Source organism: Equus asinus, chromosome 6 (assembly GCF_041296235.1).
Source record: "Equus asinus isolate D_3611 breed Donkey chromosome 6, EquAss-T2T_v2, whole genome shotgun sequence".
Taxonomy (NCBI): domain Eukaryota; kingdom Metazoa; phylum Chordata; class Mammalia; order Perissodactyla; family Equidae; genus Equus; species Equus asinus.
Window position 1 is genome coordinate 21,009,992 of NC_091795.1, and position 17,745 is coordinate 21,027,736.

A 17,745-nucleotide genomic window follows, 5' to 3' on the forward strand; every position below is an offset into this window, starting at 1 on the left:
TATGTAAACGGCATGATTGAGTTCTTAACTGTTCTGCAACTTGGCTTTTCTGTCGATGATTTGCCTGGATATCTTTTCATTTCAGCAGTAACTTTTTTACTTTTGACTTACCAGGAGATATTTAAGCTTTTCCCTACTGATGAAAATTTAGGTTGTTCCTAGTTTATTTTGTTAAATGTTTTATAAACAATTCTAAAGTAAACATCCTTGAACTTGTTTCTTTAGGGGAGATATGAAATAGTGGAATTGCTGAGTCATAAGCATGTTAAACATAAATTAGTCACTGCCAATTTTCCTTCCAAAATGGCTGTACCAACCTACCCTCACATAGGTGATTTGGAATCTGGCTTCCTCGCAAGGTGAGGTGCCTTCACAATTTGTCATTCCTTCTGGCATATCGTCTCTTTTGGACCTGGGACGAGTGGGTGGAATTGTATCACTCAACTGAGGAAAGGACACAGTATCATTGCTGGGGCTCCCAGGGGCACCTCTGATTTCTGCTGCAGACCAGCTGCCTGCGTCCTCCCACCTGCTTACATATTGCGGAATGGGCGCCACTTGGCTGCCTGCTCCTAACAGCCGTCCCATCCTTTGCACTGCAGTTACGAAGCAGACAGAGGTGGGAGAGAGGGCTCTGGCAGGTTGTCGGGCCTCGGTCTGTATCCTGTGGTCTAGCTTGGAGAGCTGTGAGGAAGGAGGAGGAGAGGGTGTTAGGAGTGAGCTGCTGAGGACTGGCACATTTCAACAGTTCTTTTCCCAAATAAGTCATATACTGATTATTTTCTGGACAAAAGTCCTTTAAAAAATTGTTATCATCTTTATTTCTGAGTAGGTAATGTATTCACATGATTCAAAAATCAAACCATATAGAAAGTATCTAGAGAAATGTCTTGCTTCCAGCCTTGTCATAGCTGCTTTTCAAACTTCTTATGTAGCTTCCAAAATTTGTGATATCAAATATGAGCACGTTGGATAGTGTTGCCCTATTTTTTTCTGCCCCTTGTTACATAAAAGTTAGCTACTATAAACACTTTCTGCCTCTTGTTCATTTTTAGTTTTAGGCGGTCTTGGAGCACATTCCATATTGGTGTGGAATACTTTCTCATTCTTATTTATAGCTGCATAGCATTCCATTGTATGATGTCCTACAATTCGTTTAGCCAATCTCCCGTTGATAGACATGAATTATTTCCAATCATTTGCTACAACAAGTAATGTGCAATGAATAATTTCACGTGCCATGTCACAGCAGCGTGTGTCCATCTGTAGACAAATCCCCAGAAGTGAATTTCCTGGCCCAAAGGGGATGTGCGTTTGTAATTTTCATAGTTATTATCCATTTTTCCTTTACAAGAGTTGTACCGATTTATACTCCCTCCTGTAACGTGTCAGAGTGAAGATTTCCCCACAGTCTTCCTGACAGGATGTGTCGTTAAACTTGATTTTTGCTAATGTGATAGGCGAACATTGGTATCTCAAAGAGCTGTTAATGCAACTTTCTTATTATAAGTCATATTGAGCATCTTTTACTCTGTCCAAGACCTAACCGCATTTCCTTTTCTTTCTTGGCCTGTGTAAATATTGTTTTGTTGGATTTTTGCTTGTTGCTTTGTTGGATTTTTGTTCTTATTTTTCTAATGTTTTGAGGGAACTCTTTATATATTAAGCCAATTATCCCATTGTCTGAGATAGGAGTTACAAATACTTTTTCCCTGGGTTGTTTTTGTGTTTTGACTTTACTTCTGTTGACTTCTGCCATCCTGGAAGTGTACTGCTTGCATCCTTCCTTCTCGTACCTCCATTCCTTTGTTCGTACTGGGCCCTCCACTGAGAATGTCCTTTCCTTTCTTTCTATGTGGGAAACTCCTGCTCATCCTTTGAGGCCTGACTCATATGTTGCCCTCTTGACCCTCGTCCCTCACAGCAAATCTTGTCATTCTTTCTGACTGTTCCTTTCATCCTTGATCTCACCTCTACTTGTCATGTTGCCTTATTTTTGCTTGTATGCATCTGCCTCTCCTACCTGCCTTTCTTGTTTCTGTACTTCCAGCCTCTAGGACCTAGCATTTGTATAGTAAGTGTTTGTTGAATAACTGAATAGAGAAATCATTGAAGCTGTTACCACCCACCCTTACTCCTTGTAATGTGTCACCTGGTCCTGTTTTATGACCATTGTGCATCAAATGTCCTTTTGTTGAAAAACAGAACTGAAGGGGAGGGGTAGGGAGGCTTGTCTTTTCTGGCCAGTGATTTTCCTTGGTACTTTGTAGTGCTCAGTCATGAGGAGTGGGCTTCCAGCTCCCCAAGGAGAGCTCTCATGGTCCCAATTCTCTTTTCGTTTCTTTGTCAGGTCCCAGAAAAGTCAATTACCACATGGAGAGCAATTTTTTTTTTCCGCAAAATTTATTTCAGAATCATTGAAACAGTGTGATCATGCTTCTTTCCTCATAAATATTCCTATTTAAATAATCTGAGCTGACATATTTTCAGGCTTGGTAAAAGGACTTGGTATAAACATGGTACACTAGTCCAAATTAAACTGGTTCCATAGATGTTGAAGATTGGGCTCATTCACAGACAGTGCTGCTTCCTGGCCACCTTGAATTAAATTAAATAGACTAACCCACCAATAAATAAATAAATAAATAATTAAGCAGTTGCTCATCAGAAGCTGGGTGCAAACGACAGAGGGTTTCTTTGAACTGAAGTGCAGAAGTTTCCACCAGGCTGACTTTGAGTGAGTAGCAGAGGTGAGAGAGGCCCTGCTCAGCAGAGGGGGTCTGAGGATTGGCTCTGGGAGACGGGGCTGCTCCACCCGCCTGCTGGGCAGGAGCTCTCCTTAGCACTAATATAGGGAAGGCAGCTGGGCATTGATTAGACAACAGTGAAGTGCAGCCTGCAGCATGTTCAAACCCTTCTATTCCCCTCTGCCACCCTTAAGCTTTATTCATCACATGTGGACTCTCTGGATGTAGTATTCTTAGGCAGAGGTGATTTCCATGATGAAGTCAGTTATGTCCCGGCCGCCTCTGGTATTTCCTAGGAAGACGGGTTTTTTTTCTGCTTGAGAGGTGCTGATGTACCAGTTGGGGTACATTGCAGACTCAAATTCCACGTTGCCCTTGATTTCCATCTTGTTGAAGACAAATCGCTTTTCCATTTTCCTCTTTGGGTAAGTATTGGGGTCTACTGTCTGCAGAAAAACATAAATAAGAAGTTTTATGAGGGAAGGGGCAAAGACACTCTGGTAAAGGTGTTCTCTGAGTCAGCTAGAAAGGAAAGTGATGAGCAGCATGCAGGAACAGGAGCTAGACTCCTGAGTTATCTTTCTGACCATAACTTTCTGTGTGATGACTAAAGGATCTCTTATACTTCCTGAAAGTTAGTATCAAATGCTAAGGAGCATAACTTAGCAGAGATTTTTTTTAAAAAGTGTAAATTATGTTAAAGCTTCTAGGATTATCTACTTTCCAGGGACTTTTCCTTATGGCCCTGGCCAGAGTGACTTTGAACTTGCAATTGAAGGTTTTGCTGAGAATGCTGGGGGCTGAGGTCCCTTGAATTTATTATTTTCCCAAAGTGTTATCTATCAAATGGAGCAACACTGACAATATATAATCCTTCCAACCGTAATATTGTATAATCATTTGGATGGTAACAATCGTAGGACACAATAACATCAATAAAATGAATTAATTTTCTGTAGTAGGAGTGAAATTTGCATGCATTTAACACTTACGTTAAATTTATTTACATTTATGCAAAATTGTCAAATACGTCTGCTCCCAGATATGTTGAGGGGAGAAGGTGGTTGTCTTGGAAGTAAGGGATGGCTAGGGGTGCTTCAGAGAAGCCTGAGAAGGGCCTACAGCCCCTGGTATTCACTCACCTCCAGCTGTAGGGTGGGCTTCCCATCTTTCATCCCACAAGACAGGTACAGGTTCTTTTCCTTGAGGCCCAAGGCCACAGGTATCTTGTCAGTCTCTTCTTCTCCTTGCACAAAGCTCATGCAGAACACCACTGGAGAAAGGAGAGGAGCCTTGTGGTCAGGGACACATAAGAGTGCAGGGTTGGCGAAACAATTGGACTCCAAACCCAGGACTCCTACAATTTAGCATCCTCTGTGGAAACCCACACTCGGGTTCCTATGGCCTAACAGATAGGATAACTTGGCTTCTCACAGACAATATCACGGCCAGTTGGTTGATTCAAGTTTCCATCCCAAAATGTCTAGGGGTTTCTCAGAGCTTCATCACAGTGGCAATGAAGAATTAGAGGTCTAATTTTTAACAACTGAAGTAAAACAGGAAGCCTTCTTGTCAATGGCCAGTGAAGTGCCCACCCACATGAGCAGAATGCTTTGATCAATGTGAAAGGCAAGAAAAGAGATCAAGCTGGGCTCCTGAAAGAAATCAGGCACAAATCTATTTTAGGAACATAGAGCTGCAAGTGGGCAGATCTTGGGAAATGAGAGTCTTAGCTGGGAAGAGAGGCTCCAAAGAGAGACGCTCATTTCAACCTTCCTTAGTCACTGCGGTCTCACTTGGAGGCCCCAAGGTCATGCCTACAACTCGGTTCTAGAGAAAAAGGATTGTCCTGGTCTGGCTGAGAGCAGAAAGTTTACCCCCAGCGATACCTGTCTCTAAAGTCAGCAGCCTTGGAAGAGAACAGGCTGCTCCTTTTCACTGTTCCCTTGGGCACAGTCTTGCATGCAGAGTTCAGCTACAGTGACAAGATACCAGGCAGATACCCTCAACTCATGGGCTCCCCAGTTTTGAAACAATAGCCAATTACAGTAGAGAGATATAAGTTCCTTGTCAGTAAAATTTCTCTTTAAGGAACCATCTGGTTTTAGGCAGGGAGGATGTCAGGGTATAAGGGGGCAGAGTTGAGAATGAGGATGGACTAATATCTCTACACCATGCTGGTTTCCACTTCAACAACAGGAAAAAAAGAACCCACTGGCAGTTAAGTCATTTCCATCAAATGACCCCTTTCCAGTCAAAGCAGTGACATTGGACTATCATTAAATGACTTGGCTGGACAATGATCCTGGGTATACTTGAGCAGTCTAATGTCTCAGAGTCACATCTCTTGCTGAAAAATGAATGTGCTAAGGCAATCAATCTGGTGTTATTGCTAGGACCAAACCCACAAGTTTACATGTTCTTTATTGTATGTTTTCTCACTTGTGTTGATAATTTGTCTTAACGTTCTACTTTGTTGAAAAATCTCGAGAATTAGCAAGCTGCCAGGCGAACAAGTAAGGAATCAAGATGTCCCCAGTTACCTTGTTGGTTTGTATTCTCTCCATTGAGGTGGACAGCCTGCAGCTCACATGCACCGGACAGCACCAGGGATTTATGGTATATGTCCCGGAGTCTGCAGTTCACTGAATGCACAGCTGCATCACACACATAATCATCATCCCAGTTGTCACAGATGATGGGTTCTGAAATGTGGAATACATATATTGTTTAGAGTGAAAATCAGAAGGACAGGCCTGATGATATGAGGCAGCAGAATTTGGTTGCTTGGACGACATCTGAGCATGGCAGCCAAGGTTCGATTATAACATTGGTGGGAAGGAAGTTGAGGTGGGTAAGAACACTGGACCTGGCACCTTAAGATGTGGATTCAAGCTTCAGCTCGATTGCTTGCTGTCTACCATCAATAGAGCTCCTTATGTAGAATGGCGATGGCAATAACACTGGCCCAACAGGGACACAGTGAGACTTGCAGGAAATAATGTAAGTGAAAGCACTCTGAGAATGATGGAGAGATTTGCAAATGTGAGTAGTTATCAAGGTCTTACTTTAAGAATAGTTTCAACTCAAGGGATGATTAATTTGGCTTCTAGGCTTCTCTGCTTTCCTCTCATCACTTGGCCTTCTACTTTTAAAGGGCTTCAGCTTTGGGGGAATTTAGTTGACTATTGAGTTTTGGAGAGTAAGAAGGAAATGCCTGAAGATCTCCTGTCTGCCCTCAGCTCTCATTAAGTACCTTCTTCAAAGATGACAGAAAAGAGGCTCCTCAAGTCATCATCCTGGAAGGCCTGTGAGCAGGGAACGGGTATCTTCTTCAGCTTCTCCATAGCCACAATGATTGACACGACATGCTTGAAAGTCTTATTGTAAAGTTGGTGGGAGAATTGAAGCTGGATGCCCCCATCTCCTGTGGAGCTGAGGTCCAGGTCTTGGAAGCTGCCCTGTGGAGAGACCAAGGGAGTGAGTGTGTCAAGCTGGTCAGGCCCGAGAACTCCTGTTTTGACATTAGAGAGGTGGAAGTGGCATTTGAGGTAACCGAGGTGCTAACAACAAATGCTCCTCTCTGAAGCCCAGAGAAGTTAAGAGGCTTACCCCAAGCATGTCGCAAGTTAGAGGCAGACCCAAAACCAGAACGTGGGCTTTCTGATGCCCGTGTCACAGCCCCTCTGAGAGTTGGGAGCTAAGCCCATGGTCTCACCTTCATCTGTTTTGGGCCATCCTCCTCAAAGAACAGGTCATTCTCATTGCCGCTGTATCAAAAAAGAGAGATTGCTCAGTTACATCTCCTAGACAAGTTTATTTTTCCTTCCCTGCAAAGAGTGTTCACTGTTGATAGGAGTCTGCAAACAGCATGCCCCTTAAAGCTGCTGAAGTTGGCAAATTCCATAGTGATATACACGGAACAGGGTAGGAGGCAGGGCAGGTACCCCGGGTGCTCCTTTTGGATCCTGAGACCTAACTTCCAGCCCAGTTGAAATCTGAGCTTTCCCTTGCAGTCAAGCCACACTTTGCCAAGAGGTCCCCTGTAGTGGCCACTTGGAATCTTTTCTTCCTGTTTGCCATCTGCAGGAAGGCCCTGCAGAAACAACCTCTGGATGGCCTATGGGTTTCAAGGCTGGATTTGCAGCGAGAAATCAGTCTTCACCCCAGGTCAACTTGGAACCCTCGTCGCCACTATAAGGAGAGGTTGGGGGACAAATCTGGTCTCCAAGCACAGATTACAGCCCACTGTTAAAAGGTGAACCCAGCTCACATTACTAGTCTCAGTCTCCCCACTTACCTGCAGTAAGTCATCATGTCACTGGTGTCGGGTACTGCTGCCATGGCTGCCTCAGAAACCTGTGTAAAGAGGAGAAATTGAGTGACCACTTGCCATGCCAGTCCCCATGAGGGCTTCCTTCATATGTGAGTTTCCCTCAGCAAGTAGAACATAGTAGGCATACAAAGAAATAATGTTTGAATGAATGAGTGAATGCATGAAAGAGCCTTCCTTTGGGTCCAGAGGAAAACATTTGCCAAACTAAACCCAAATCAGGAGTGTATTTGTTAGGAGATCTGGGGCAGAGACTTTGACACCAATCTCTCAGGTGTCAGCTGCTAGATAGGCAGTGTTCATTCCCAGGCTATGTCACAAGTCATAGCATAATGGTATACCGGGCATTTTTGGAAGAGATATAGAGGAAGGGAGGGAAGGAGAGAAAGAGACGGAGGGGGAAAGACAGAGAGACTCCCCTAGAACCTAGTCATAAGGAAGAGTTAAAGTTGTACCTGAGCACTGAAGACTGGCTGGAGAGAACAGAATCCTGGAGTGGCCTGTCGTGCCTCGAAGAAGTGTCTGACTACCAATTTCTCCCTCACTGTTTTATGGTCTTCAAAAGCAGAAGTGCAGAGCTGAGAAATTTCCCCTTTGGTTAACTGATTTCACAACTCTCAGAAAATTTACAACAGTCCTGTTTCTACTAGAACTGATTTCCATTCATTTCCCCCATGAAATTTTATACTAATGTAATATGTATTTATGCTTAAAAGCATTTTACTGATCACAACTGTTTCCCGTTTATTGTTAAACTTCTTATAAACAATTCTATAGTAAACATCCTTGAACTTGTTTCTTTGGGGGAGATATGAAATAGTGGAATTGCTGAGTCATAAGCATGTTAAACATAAATTAGTCACTGCCAATTTTCCTTCCAAAATGGCTGTACCAACCTACCCTCACATAGGTGATTTGGAATCTGGCTTCCGCACAAGGTGAGATGCCTTCACAGTTTGTCATTCTTTCTGGCGTGTCCTCCTTTTTGGACCTGAGACAGGTGGGTGGAATTGTATCACTCAAGCAAGGAAAGGGCACAGTATCATTGCTGGGGCTCCCAGGGACACCTCTGATTTCTGCTGCAGACCAGCTGCCTGCGTCCTCCCACCTGCTTACATATTGCGGAATGGGCGCCACTTGGCTGCCTTCTCCTAACAGCCGTCCCATCCTTTGCACTGCAGTTACGAAGCAGACAGAGGTGGGAGAGAGGGCTCTGGCAGGTTGTCGGGCCTCGGTCTGTATCCTGTGGTCTAGCTTGGAGAGCTGTGAGGAAGGAGGAGGAGAGGGTGTTAGGAGTGAGCTGCTGAGGACTGGCACATTTCAACAGTTCTTTTCCCAAATAAGTCATATACTGATTATTTTCTGGACAAAAGTCCTTTAAAAAATTGTTATCATCTTTATTTCTGAGTAGGTAATGTATTCACATGATTCAAAAATCAAACCATATAGAAAGTATCTAGAGAAATGTCTTGCTTCCAGCCTTGTCATAGCTGCTTTTCAAACTTCTTATGTATCTTCCAAAATTTATGAAATCAAATACAAACACACTTGGAATTATTGCCTTATTTTTTTTCTGCTCCTTTTCCCATAAATGTACTACAAACACTCTCTGCCTCTTGTTCGTTTTTGTTTTCATCAGGTCTTGGAGCTCATTCCATATTGGTTTGGAATACATTCTCACTCTTTTTTATAGCTGCATAGCATTCCATTGTATGATGTCCTATAATTTGTTTATGCAGTCTCCTGTTGATAGACATGAGTTATCTCCAATCTTTTGCTATTATAAGTAGTGTGCAATGAATAATTTTGATCATGTGCTATGTCACAGCAGTGCGTGTCCATCTGTAGACAAATCCCCGGAAGTGAATTTCCTGGCCCAAAGGGGATGTGCATTTATAATTTTCATAATTATTATCCATTTTTACTTTACAAGAGTTGTACCGATTTATACTCCCTCCTGTAACGTGTCAGAGTGAAGATTTCCCCACAGTCTTCCTGACAGGATGTGTCGTTAAACTTGATTTTTGCTAATGTGATAGGCGAACATTGGTATCTCAAAGAGCTGTTAATGCAACTTTCTTATTATAAGTCATATTGAGCATCTTTTACTCTCGCCAAGACCTAACCGCATTTCCTTTTCTGTCGATGGCCTGTTTATATATTGTTCTGTTGGATTTTTGTTCTTATTTTTCTAATGTTTTGAGGGAACTCTTTATATATTAAGCCAATTACCCCATTGTCTGAGATAGGAGTTACAAATACTTTTTCCCTGGGTTGTTTTTGTGTTTTGACTTTACTTCTGGTGACTTCTGCCATCCTGGAAGTGTACTGCTTGCATGCTTCCTTCTCGTACCTCCATTCCTTTGTTCGTACTGGGCCCTCCACTGAGAATGTCCTTTCCTTTCTTTCTATGTGGGAAACTCCTGCTCATCCTTTGAGGCCTGACTCATATGTTGCCCTCTTGACCCTCGTCCCTCACAGCAAATCTTGTCATTCTTTCTGACTGTTCCTTTCATCCTTGATCTCACCTCTACTTGTCATGTTGCCTTATTTTTGCTTGTATGCATCTGCCTCTCCTACCTGCCTTTCTTGTTTCTGTACTTCCAGCCTCTAGGACATAGCACTTGTACAGTAAATGTTTGTTGAATAACTGAATAGAGAAATCATTGAAGCTGTTACCACCCACCCTTACTCCTTGTAATGTGTCACCTGGTCCTGTTTTATGACCACTGTGCATCAAATGTCCTTTTGTTGAAAAACAGAACTGAAGGGGAAGGGTAGGGAGGCTTGTCTTTTCTGGCCAGTGATGTTTCTTGTTACTTTGTAGTGCTCAGTCATGAGGAATTGGCTACTAGCACCTCAAGGAGAACTCTGATGGTCCCAATTCTCTTTTCTTTGTCAGGTCCCAGAAAGTCAATTACCACGTGGACAGTAATTTATTTTCAGCAAAATTTATTTCAGAATCATTGAAACAGTGTGATCATGCTTCTTTCCTCATAAATATTCCTATTTTATAATCTGTGTGGACATATTTTCAGGCTTGGTGAAAGGACTTGATATAAGGATGGTACACTAGTCCAAATTAATCTGGTTCCATAGATATTGAAAATTGGGCTCTTTCACAGACACTGCTGCTTCTTGGCCCCCTTAAATTAAATTAAATAGACTAACCCGCCGATAAATAAATAAATAATTAAGCAGTGCTCATCAGAAGCTGGGTGCAAAGGACCAAGGGTTTCTTTGAACCCGAAGTGCAGAGATTTCTACCTGGCCGTCTTTGAGTGAGTAGCAGAGGTGAGAGAGGCCCTTCTTAGCAGAGGGGGTCTGAGGATTGGCCCTGGGAGATGGGGCTGCTCCACCCGGCTGGTGGGCATGAGATCTACTTAGCACTTATATAGAGAAGGCAGCTGGGCATTGATTAGACAACAGTGAAGTGCAGGCTGTAGCCACGTTCAAACCTTTCTATTTCCCTCTGCCATCCTTAGTGTTATTCACCACATGTGGAGTCGCTCGGTACAACTCTATTTATGGGAGTTGCATGATGAAGTCAGTTATATGCTCATCACCTCTGGTATTTCCTAGGAAGACGGGCTGATTTTCTGCTTGAGAGGTGCTGATGTACCAGTTGGGGTACATTGCAGACTCAAATTCCACGTTGCCCTTGATTTGTAGCTTGTAGAAGACAAATCGCTTTTCCATTTTCCTCCTTGGATAAGCATTGGGTTCTACTGACTGCAGAAAAATGGAAATAAGAAGTTTTGTGATGAAAGGGACAAAGACACTCTGGTAAAGATGTTCTCTGTGTCAGCTAGAAAGGAAGCTGATGAGCGGGTCACAGGACCAGGAGCTAGACTCCTAAGTTATCTTTGTGACCATAACTTTTGGTGAGGTGACTAAAGAAGCGCTTATCCTTTTCTGAAACTTAGTATCAAACGCTAGGGAGCATAATATAGGTGGGAATATTTTTAAAAAGTCAAAATTAGGTTAGAGCTTCTAGGAGTATCTAATTTCCAGGGACTTTTGTTGTATTTTTCCTTATGGCTCTGGCTGGAATGACTTCAAACTTGGAAATAAAGGTTTTGCTGGGAACGCTGATGGGGGTCAGGGGGAGGCTGCTTATGGGAGTGGAGTGGAGATGGTGACAGGTGACAGGTCGCTTGAATTGATTAATTTCCCGAAGTGTCATCTATCAAATTGAGCAATCCTAATAATGTATAATCCTTCCAACCCTAGCATTGTGTAATCAGTGGGGTGGTAACAATAGTAGGACATACTAACATCAGCAGGATGATTTAATTTTCCTTGGTGGGAGCGAACGTTGCATGCATTTAACACTTGCATTAAATTTATTTACATTTATGCACAATTGTCAAATATATCTACTCCCAGGTTTTCTGAAGGGAGAAGGTGATTGTCTTGGAAGTAAGCGATGGCTAGGGGTGCTTCAGAGGAGCCGAGAAGGGCCAGCAGCTCCTGGTACTCACCTCCAGCTGCAGGATGGGCTTCCCATCTTTCGTCCCACAAGACAGGTACAGATTCTTTCCCTTGAGGCCCAAGGCCACAGGTATCTTGTCAGTCTCTTCTTCTCCTTGCACAAAGCTCATGCAGAACACCACTGGAGAAAGGAGAGGAGCCTTGTGGTCAGGGACACACAGCAGTGCAGGGTTGGCCCAACCATTGGACCCCAACTCCAGGACTCCTACAATTTAGCATCCTCTGTGGAAACCCACACTCGGGTTCCTATGGCCTAACAGATAGGATAACTTGGCTTCTCACAGACAATACCACGGCCAGTTGGTTGATTCAAGTTTCCATCCCAAAATGTCTAGGGGTTTCTCAGAGCTTCATCACAGTGGCAATGAAGAATTAGAGGTCTAATTTTTAAAAACTGAAGGAAAGCAGGAAGCCTTCTTGTCAATGGCCAGTGAAGTGCCCACCCACATGAGCAGAATGCTTTGATCAATGTGAAAGGCAAGAAAAGAGATCAAGCTGGGCTCCTGAAAGAAATCAGGCACAAATCTATTTCAGGAACATAGAGCTGCAAGTGGGCAGATCTTGGGAAATGAGAGTCTTAGCTGGGAAGAGAGGTTCCAAAGAGAGACGCTCATTTCAACCTTCCTTAGTCACAGTAGTCTCACTTGGAGGCCCCAAGGTCATGCCCACAACCCAGTTCTAGAGAAACAGGATTGTCCAAGCATGGCAGAGAGCAGGAAGCTTTCTCTCAGTGATGCCTGTCTCCAAGGTCAGCAGCCTTGGAAGAGAACAGGCTGCTCCTTTCTGCTGTTCCCTTGGGCACAGTTTTGCATGCAGAGTTCAGCCACTGTGACAAGATACCAGGCAGATACCCTCAACTCATGGGCTCCCCAGTTTTGAAACAATAGCCAATTACAGTAGAGAGATATAAGTTCCTTCTTGTCAGTAAAATTTCCCTACAAGAAACCATCTGGTATTAGGCAGGAAGGATGTGAGGGTGTAAGGGGGCAGGATTGGGAATGAGGATGGACATATTATCTCTTCGCCATGCTAGTCTCAATTTCAACAACAGGAAAAAAGAACCCACTGGCAGTTAGGTCATGTCCATCAAATGACCCCTTTCCAATGGAAGCAGTGACATTGTAGTCTCATTAAGTGACTTGGCTGGACAATGGTCCTGGGTATGCTTGAGCAATCTAATGACTCAGAGTCACATCTCTTGCTGAAAAATGAATGCGCTAAAGGAATAAATCTGGTGTCGTTGCTAGGACCAAAGCAAAAAGTTTGTGTGTTCTTTATTGTATGTTTTTTTCACTTATGTTGATAATGTGCTTTAATGTTCTACTTTGCTGAAAAATGTAGAGAATTAACTCAATGACAGAAGAACAAGAAAGGAATCACGATGTCCCCAGCTACCTTCCTGGTTCTCCTGGGTTCTGTGGAGGTGGACAGCCTTCAGCATACATGAGCCAGACAGTACCAGGGCTTTTTCCTCTATGTCCTCAAGTTTGATGTCCAGCGATTCCACAGGAGAATAACTCTCATAAGTATCATTCTGCTTGTCACAGATGATGGGTTCTGAAATGTGGAATACATATATTGTTTAGAGAGAAAATCAGAAGGACACGCCTGATGATATGAGGCAGCAGAAGTTGGTTGCTTGGAAGACATCTGAGCATGGCAGCCAAGGTTCGATTATAACATTGGTGGGGAGGAAGTTGAGGTGGGTAAGAACACTGGACCTGGCACCTTAAGATGTGGATTCAAGCTTCAGCTCGATTGCTTGCTGTGGACCGTCAATAGAGCTCCTTATGTAGAATGGCAATGGCAATAACACTGGCCCAACAGGGACACAGTGAGACTTGCAGGAAATAATGTAAGTGAAAGCACTCTGAGAATGATGGAGAGATTTGCAAATGTGAGTAGTTATCAAGGTCTTACTTTAAGAATAGTTTCAACTCAAGGGATGATTAGTTTGGCTTCTAGGCTTCTCTGCTTTCCTCTCATCACTGGGCCTTCTACTTTTAAAGGGCTTCAGCTTTGGGGGAGTTTCGTTGACTATTGAGTTTTGGACAGTGAGAAGGAAATGCCTGAAGATCTCCTGTCTGCCCTCAGCTCTCATTAAGTACCTTCTTCAAAGATGAAGGAGAAGAGGCTCCTCAAGTCATCATCCTGGAAGGCCTGTGAGCAGGGAACGGGTATCTTCTTCAGCTTCTCTACAGCCACAATGATTGATGCGGCATGCTTGAAAGTCTTGTTGTAGAGCTGCTGGGAGATGTGCAACGTGATGGCCCCATTTCCAACGGAGCCGAGGTCCAGATCTTGGAAGCTAGCCTGTGGGGAGACCAAGGGACTGAGCGTGTCAAGGTGGTCAAGCCAGAGAACTCCCCGTCTTGATATCAGAGAGATGGAAATGGCGTTTTTGGTAACTAATTGCTAATGATAAATGCAACTTTCTCTGAAGCCCAGAGAGGTTAAGTGGCTTACCTGAGGCATGTGTCAAGTTAGGAGCAGACCCAAAACCAGAATGTGGGTTTTCTGATGCCCGTGTTACAGCCCCTCTGAGAGTTGTGAGCTAAGCCCACCATCTCACCTTCATCTGTTTGGGACCAGCCGCCTCAAAGAACAGGTCATTCTTATTGCCACTGTGTTAAAAACAGAGAGATTACTCAGTTATGTCTCCTAGACAAGTTTATTTTTCTTTCCCTGCAAAGAGTTTTCACTGTTAATAGGAATCTGCAAACAGCATGCCCCCTAAAGCTGCTGAAGTTGGCAAATTCCATGGTGATATACATGGAACAGGATAGGAGGCAGGGCAGGTACCCCGGGTGCTCCTTTTGGATCCTGAGACCTAACTTCCAGCCCAGTTGAAATCTGAGCTTTCCCTTGCAGTCAAGCCACACTTTGCCAAGAGGTGCCCTGTAGTGGCCACTTGGAATCTTTTCTTCCTGTTTGCCATCTGCAGGAAGGCCCTGCAGAAACAACCTCTGGATGCCTATGGGTTTCAAGGCTGGATTTGCAGTGAGAAATCAGTCTTCACCCCAGGTCAACTTGGAACCCTCCTCGCCACTGAAAGAAGAGGTTTGGGGCAAATCTGGTCTCTAAGCACAGGTAAGACTCCACTGTTGAAGGGGTCCCTGCTCACATCATTGGTCTCAATCTACACACTGACCTGCAAATTGTGTTTTCACTAGTGAGTTTGGGTACTGCTGCCATGGCTGCTTCAGAAACCTGTATAAATAGATGAAAATGAATGACCTTGGGGTTGGCCCCGTGGCCAAGTGGTTAAGTTCGCGCGCTCTGCTGGAGGCGGCCCAGTGTTTCGTCAGTTCGAATCCTGGGCGCAGACATGGCACCGCTCATCAAACCACGCTGAGGCGGTGTCCCACATGAAACAACTAGAAGGACCCACAACTAAGAATATACAACTATGTACCGGGGGGCTTTGGGGAGAAAAAGGAAAAAAATAAAGTCCTTAAAAAAGAGTGACCACTTGCCATTCTAGTCCCCATGAGGGCTTCCTTCATATGTAAGTTTCCCTCAGCACCTAGTACATAGCAGGCATACCCGAGTATGTTGGCCATGCCTAGTGCGCAGACTCTAGGTGGTTGATCTTCCCTAATTAGTGAGCAATGTGGGATGAGGAAATCTGATTGTGTAAAAGTTTTATAAAAATTCTGCCGAAACGTCAATAAAATGGATAGATAGTTCAGAATTCAACAACTACTGACTAGAGATTCCTTTTTCTCCCTAACATGAAAGGTTTGGAAAATCATCCAACATCTAAATATGAAGCTATGAGGCTGCCTCACAACACCATTTTTCAATATATGTTTTCACCAGAGTGATTTTTGATGTGATAGTTCCGGAAATGATCTATCAAAGTTAACAGACGATGTGTGCAAGTAGGAAAGTTACATGTTAGAAGTAGTAGTGATTTAAAAACTATCCTTCTCGTGCTTTTTGTTAATATACACGCTAACTTTCAAAGTTTCAAATAATACAAAAGTAGTTAAAGCAAGACGGCAAGCCCTCCACTCCCCCTGCCCCACTGCCTCTCTCACGGGATAAGCCATTCGACCAGAATATATCCTAGTCACTGCCACCCAAGGACTCACCCATCCATCTATTCATCACCCACTATCAGTTCTCTGAACAGGCTTCTTTTGAGCACTTCCTGAATACCTGGTATCTGTAGATTTCTCTCCATCCCCACACTTCATTGTAGTACAAGCCCTTCTTCCTTCTGTCACCTAGGTCATTTAAATCATTTCCTAGTGGTTCGTTGCTGCTATGGAAACTCTGTGCATCCATTCCCCACTCGTCAGTGCCAGATATCTCTCCACAGAGCAAATCTGGTGACATCAAGCCCTTGCTCAAATCCCATCATTGGCTCCCCATGCCCTTTGTGGATGAGTCTAAACCCCACAAAGCAAGGCAAGCAAGGCCCACCATGGAATCCTCTGCCCTCCTCTCCTCTCCCACACTTCAGCCCTCTAACCTATGTGCAGTCCCTTGAATGTGAGATCCATTCCAGCCTCTGTGCTTTTGCACAACCTGTTCTTTCTGCCTGGACCACCATCTCCTCTTTGTAGTTTGGCCAACTCCTAGTCCTCGGGACTCAGCTCAGGCTTCACCGCCTCCATGACGAGCCCTTTCCCAAGCTGGGTTGTCGGTGCCCCTCCTCTGTGTGGTGTGCCTCTAACCCTCTGCAAACTCCCTCATTGTGCTTGGTTTGCTTGTCTCCCTTACTGTTAATGTACCTGTTGCAGGGCTGGGATTATAGCTCTCATCTCCCTGCCTGACACATGACAGTGCTCCATGAGTGTTGGCTGACGAAATGAGTGAAGGCCAGGAGCGATCATGCCACCACTCTCAGGCTTCCATCTTGAGCTAGCTTCCTCTGACAGGAAAATGTTTCCTTAGGAAAGAGTATCTTTGGATTAAAAGCAGAGACTCACCAGAAGCACAATGTCCAGCTCAGAACGAACTCCTCAGTCAACAGCCTTGTTGAGAGGGAGGCAGCAGGCAGGCCCCAAGGACTTCTAGAGTGGGGTGGTGGTTTGGGCCTGGTTGGGGTGTTGTCCTCTTGGAGGGTGCAGTTCTTGCCACGAAGGCACAGTGGGCACCTTGCAGGTCTGGCTTGGGTGCGAAGAGTGTGTGGGGAACAGACAGCTGCTTGTCTGGGGGATTCTGAGCCTTTTATGAAGTTTTCTGGGACAGGGAGGTGAAGGGAGCTGACTCTAATCAGTGAGAGGTGTTGTTCTCCTGTCTTGTTTTCACCAGAAATACCTGGGAGGTAAATTTCTGGAGGGCCATTGTCGTTTCATCCATATGGCAATTTTGAAGTGTTTCTTGAGGGCTTTCCAAATTCCTCTGAGAATGTAGGAGTTCTAAAAAGATAAAGTCAGAGGTGATGGCATGTGAGGGTAAGCATCTTTCAGAATGACTTTCATCATTCATTCATCCATTTGTTCATTCATCACACCAGGCACCATTAGAGGGGTGTGTGTGCCTGTGTGTGTGTGTGTTTGTGTACACAGAGGAAGGGGAACAAACTGCACAGGAAGTAGTAGCTGTCCTCAAGGAGTTTTTGCAACTGCCCACAACTCAAGACAGAATCTGGCAAGTACTGGGGCAGTTGTATAAAGCACCTGTTGCGGAGGGGTTATCTGTCCTTTCCTCCACACACACTGAGGGACAGAGCCAGGCCAGAGGAGGCAGAGAAAAGTGGTCCATCTCTGTGAACTGAGAATGCTCTAGGCTGTATGCTGGGCTGCTTTTGGGAAATTGTAGGCTCTTGTTGGAGTGTTTGTTCCCTGCAGAGCAGGGCTGAGGGCCTGAGAGCATCAGGATAGGTGTGGGGGTGAGTGTCTCCTCACTCTGGACATGGGACCGTGACAAAGAACTGGGCTGATCTTGGCAACCCGGGGTGGGGTTGTGGTGGGGTTGGAGGGCTGGCGTCCCCATGTGGCCATTATCACTGGCTTGAGACCCTGAAAGGAACAGATACGTACTGTGAGACTTCTTGGGGGGAGGGCACCCTGGGGCAGGGGCAAGGCTGTGGTGGGGTAGGGAAACTTCCTTTCTGTGTTAGGCCTCAGGGCTACTAGGGCCAGAACTCTAAGCCTCGCACCTGCCTGCGGCCCACCCTGGAGGTGGGGTGCAGGGAATCGGCAGTGCGCTGGTTCC

The 17,745-nt window shown here is 44.7% G+C and overlaps 2 protein-coding genes across 2 annotated transcripts; both read right to left on the bottom strand.

The window, feature by feature from the left end:
• Positions 1 to 2,384: 2,384 nt before the first annotated feature.
• On the bottom strand, positions 2,385 to 7,643 carry LOC123286693 (interleukin-1 beta). The gene is made up of 7 exons (XM_044772838.2): positions 7,536 to 7,643; positions 7,048 to 7,106; positions 6,466 to 6,517; positions 6,004 to 6,208; positions 5,291 to 5,452; positions 3,890 to 4,020; positions 2,385 to 3,193 (listed from the first exon to the last, which is right to left on the bottom strand). The coding sequence occupies exons 2-7, from the start codon at positions 7,089 to 7,091 to the stop codon at positions 2,981 to 2,983; spliced, it is 807 nt and encodes a 268-aa protein (XP_044628773.2). The 5' UTR covers positions 7,092 to 7,106; positions 7,536 to 7,643; the 3' UTR covers positions 2,385 to 2,980.
• A 2,962-nt stretch (positions 7,644 to 10,605) lies between these two features.
• LOC123286234 (interleukin-1 beta-like) lies at positions 10,606 to 15,137 on the bottom strand. Its single transcript, XM_044771803.2, has 6 exons — positions 15,121 to 15,137; positions 14,147 to 14,198; positions 13,683 to 13,887; positions 12,970 to 13,131; positions 11,565 to 11,695; positions 10,606 to 10,812 (listed from the first exon to the last, which is right to left on the bottom strand). Exons 1-6 carry the CDS (start codon positions 15,135 to 15,137, stop codon positions 10,606 to 10,608), a joined length of 774 nt encoding a protein of 257 aa, XP_044627738.2.
• Positions 15,138 to 17,745: the final 2,608 nt, after the last annotated feature.

What these genes read in the sequence shown, in the direction of transcription:
- LOC123286693 (XM_044772838.2), bottom strand. Translation starts at nt 7,091, where the DNA reads ATGGCAGCAGTACCCGACACCAGTGACATGATGACTTACTGCAG. An exon ending in TTCTGTCATCTTTGAAGAAG is followed by an intron (nt 5,453 to 6,003) that starts GTACTTAATGAG and finishes TCCACATTTCAG; the next exon opens with AACCCATCATCTGTGACAAC. An exon ending in AGCCCACCCTACAGCTGGAG is followed by an intron (nt 3,194 to 3,889) that starts GTGAGTGAATAC and finishes GTTTTTCTGCAG; the next exon opens with ACAGTAGACCCCAATACTTA.
- LOC123286234 (XM_044771803.2), bottom strand. An exon ending in AACCCAGGAGAACCAGGAAG is followed by an intron (nt 11,696 to 12,969) that starts GTAGCTGGGGAC and finishes TCCTTTCTCCAG; the next exon opens with TGGTGTTCTGCATGAGCTTT. An exon ending in AGCCCATCCTGCAGCTGGAG is followed by an intron (nt 10,813 to 11,564) that starts GTGAGTACCAGG and finishes ATTTTTCTGCAG; the next exon opens with TCAGTAGAACCCAATGCTTA.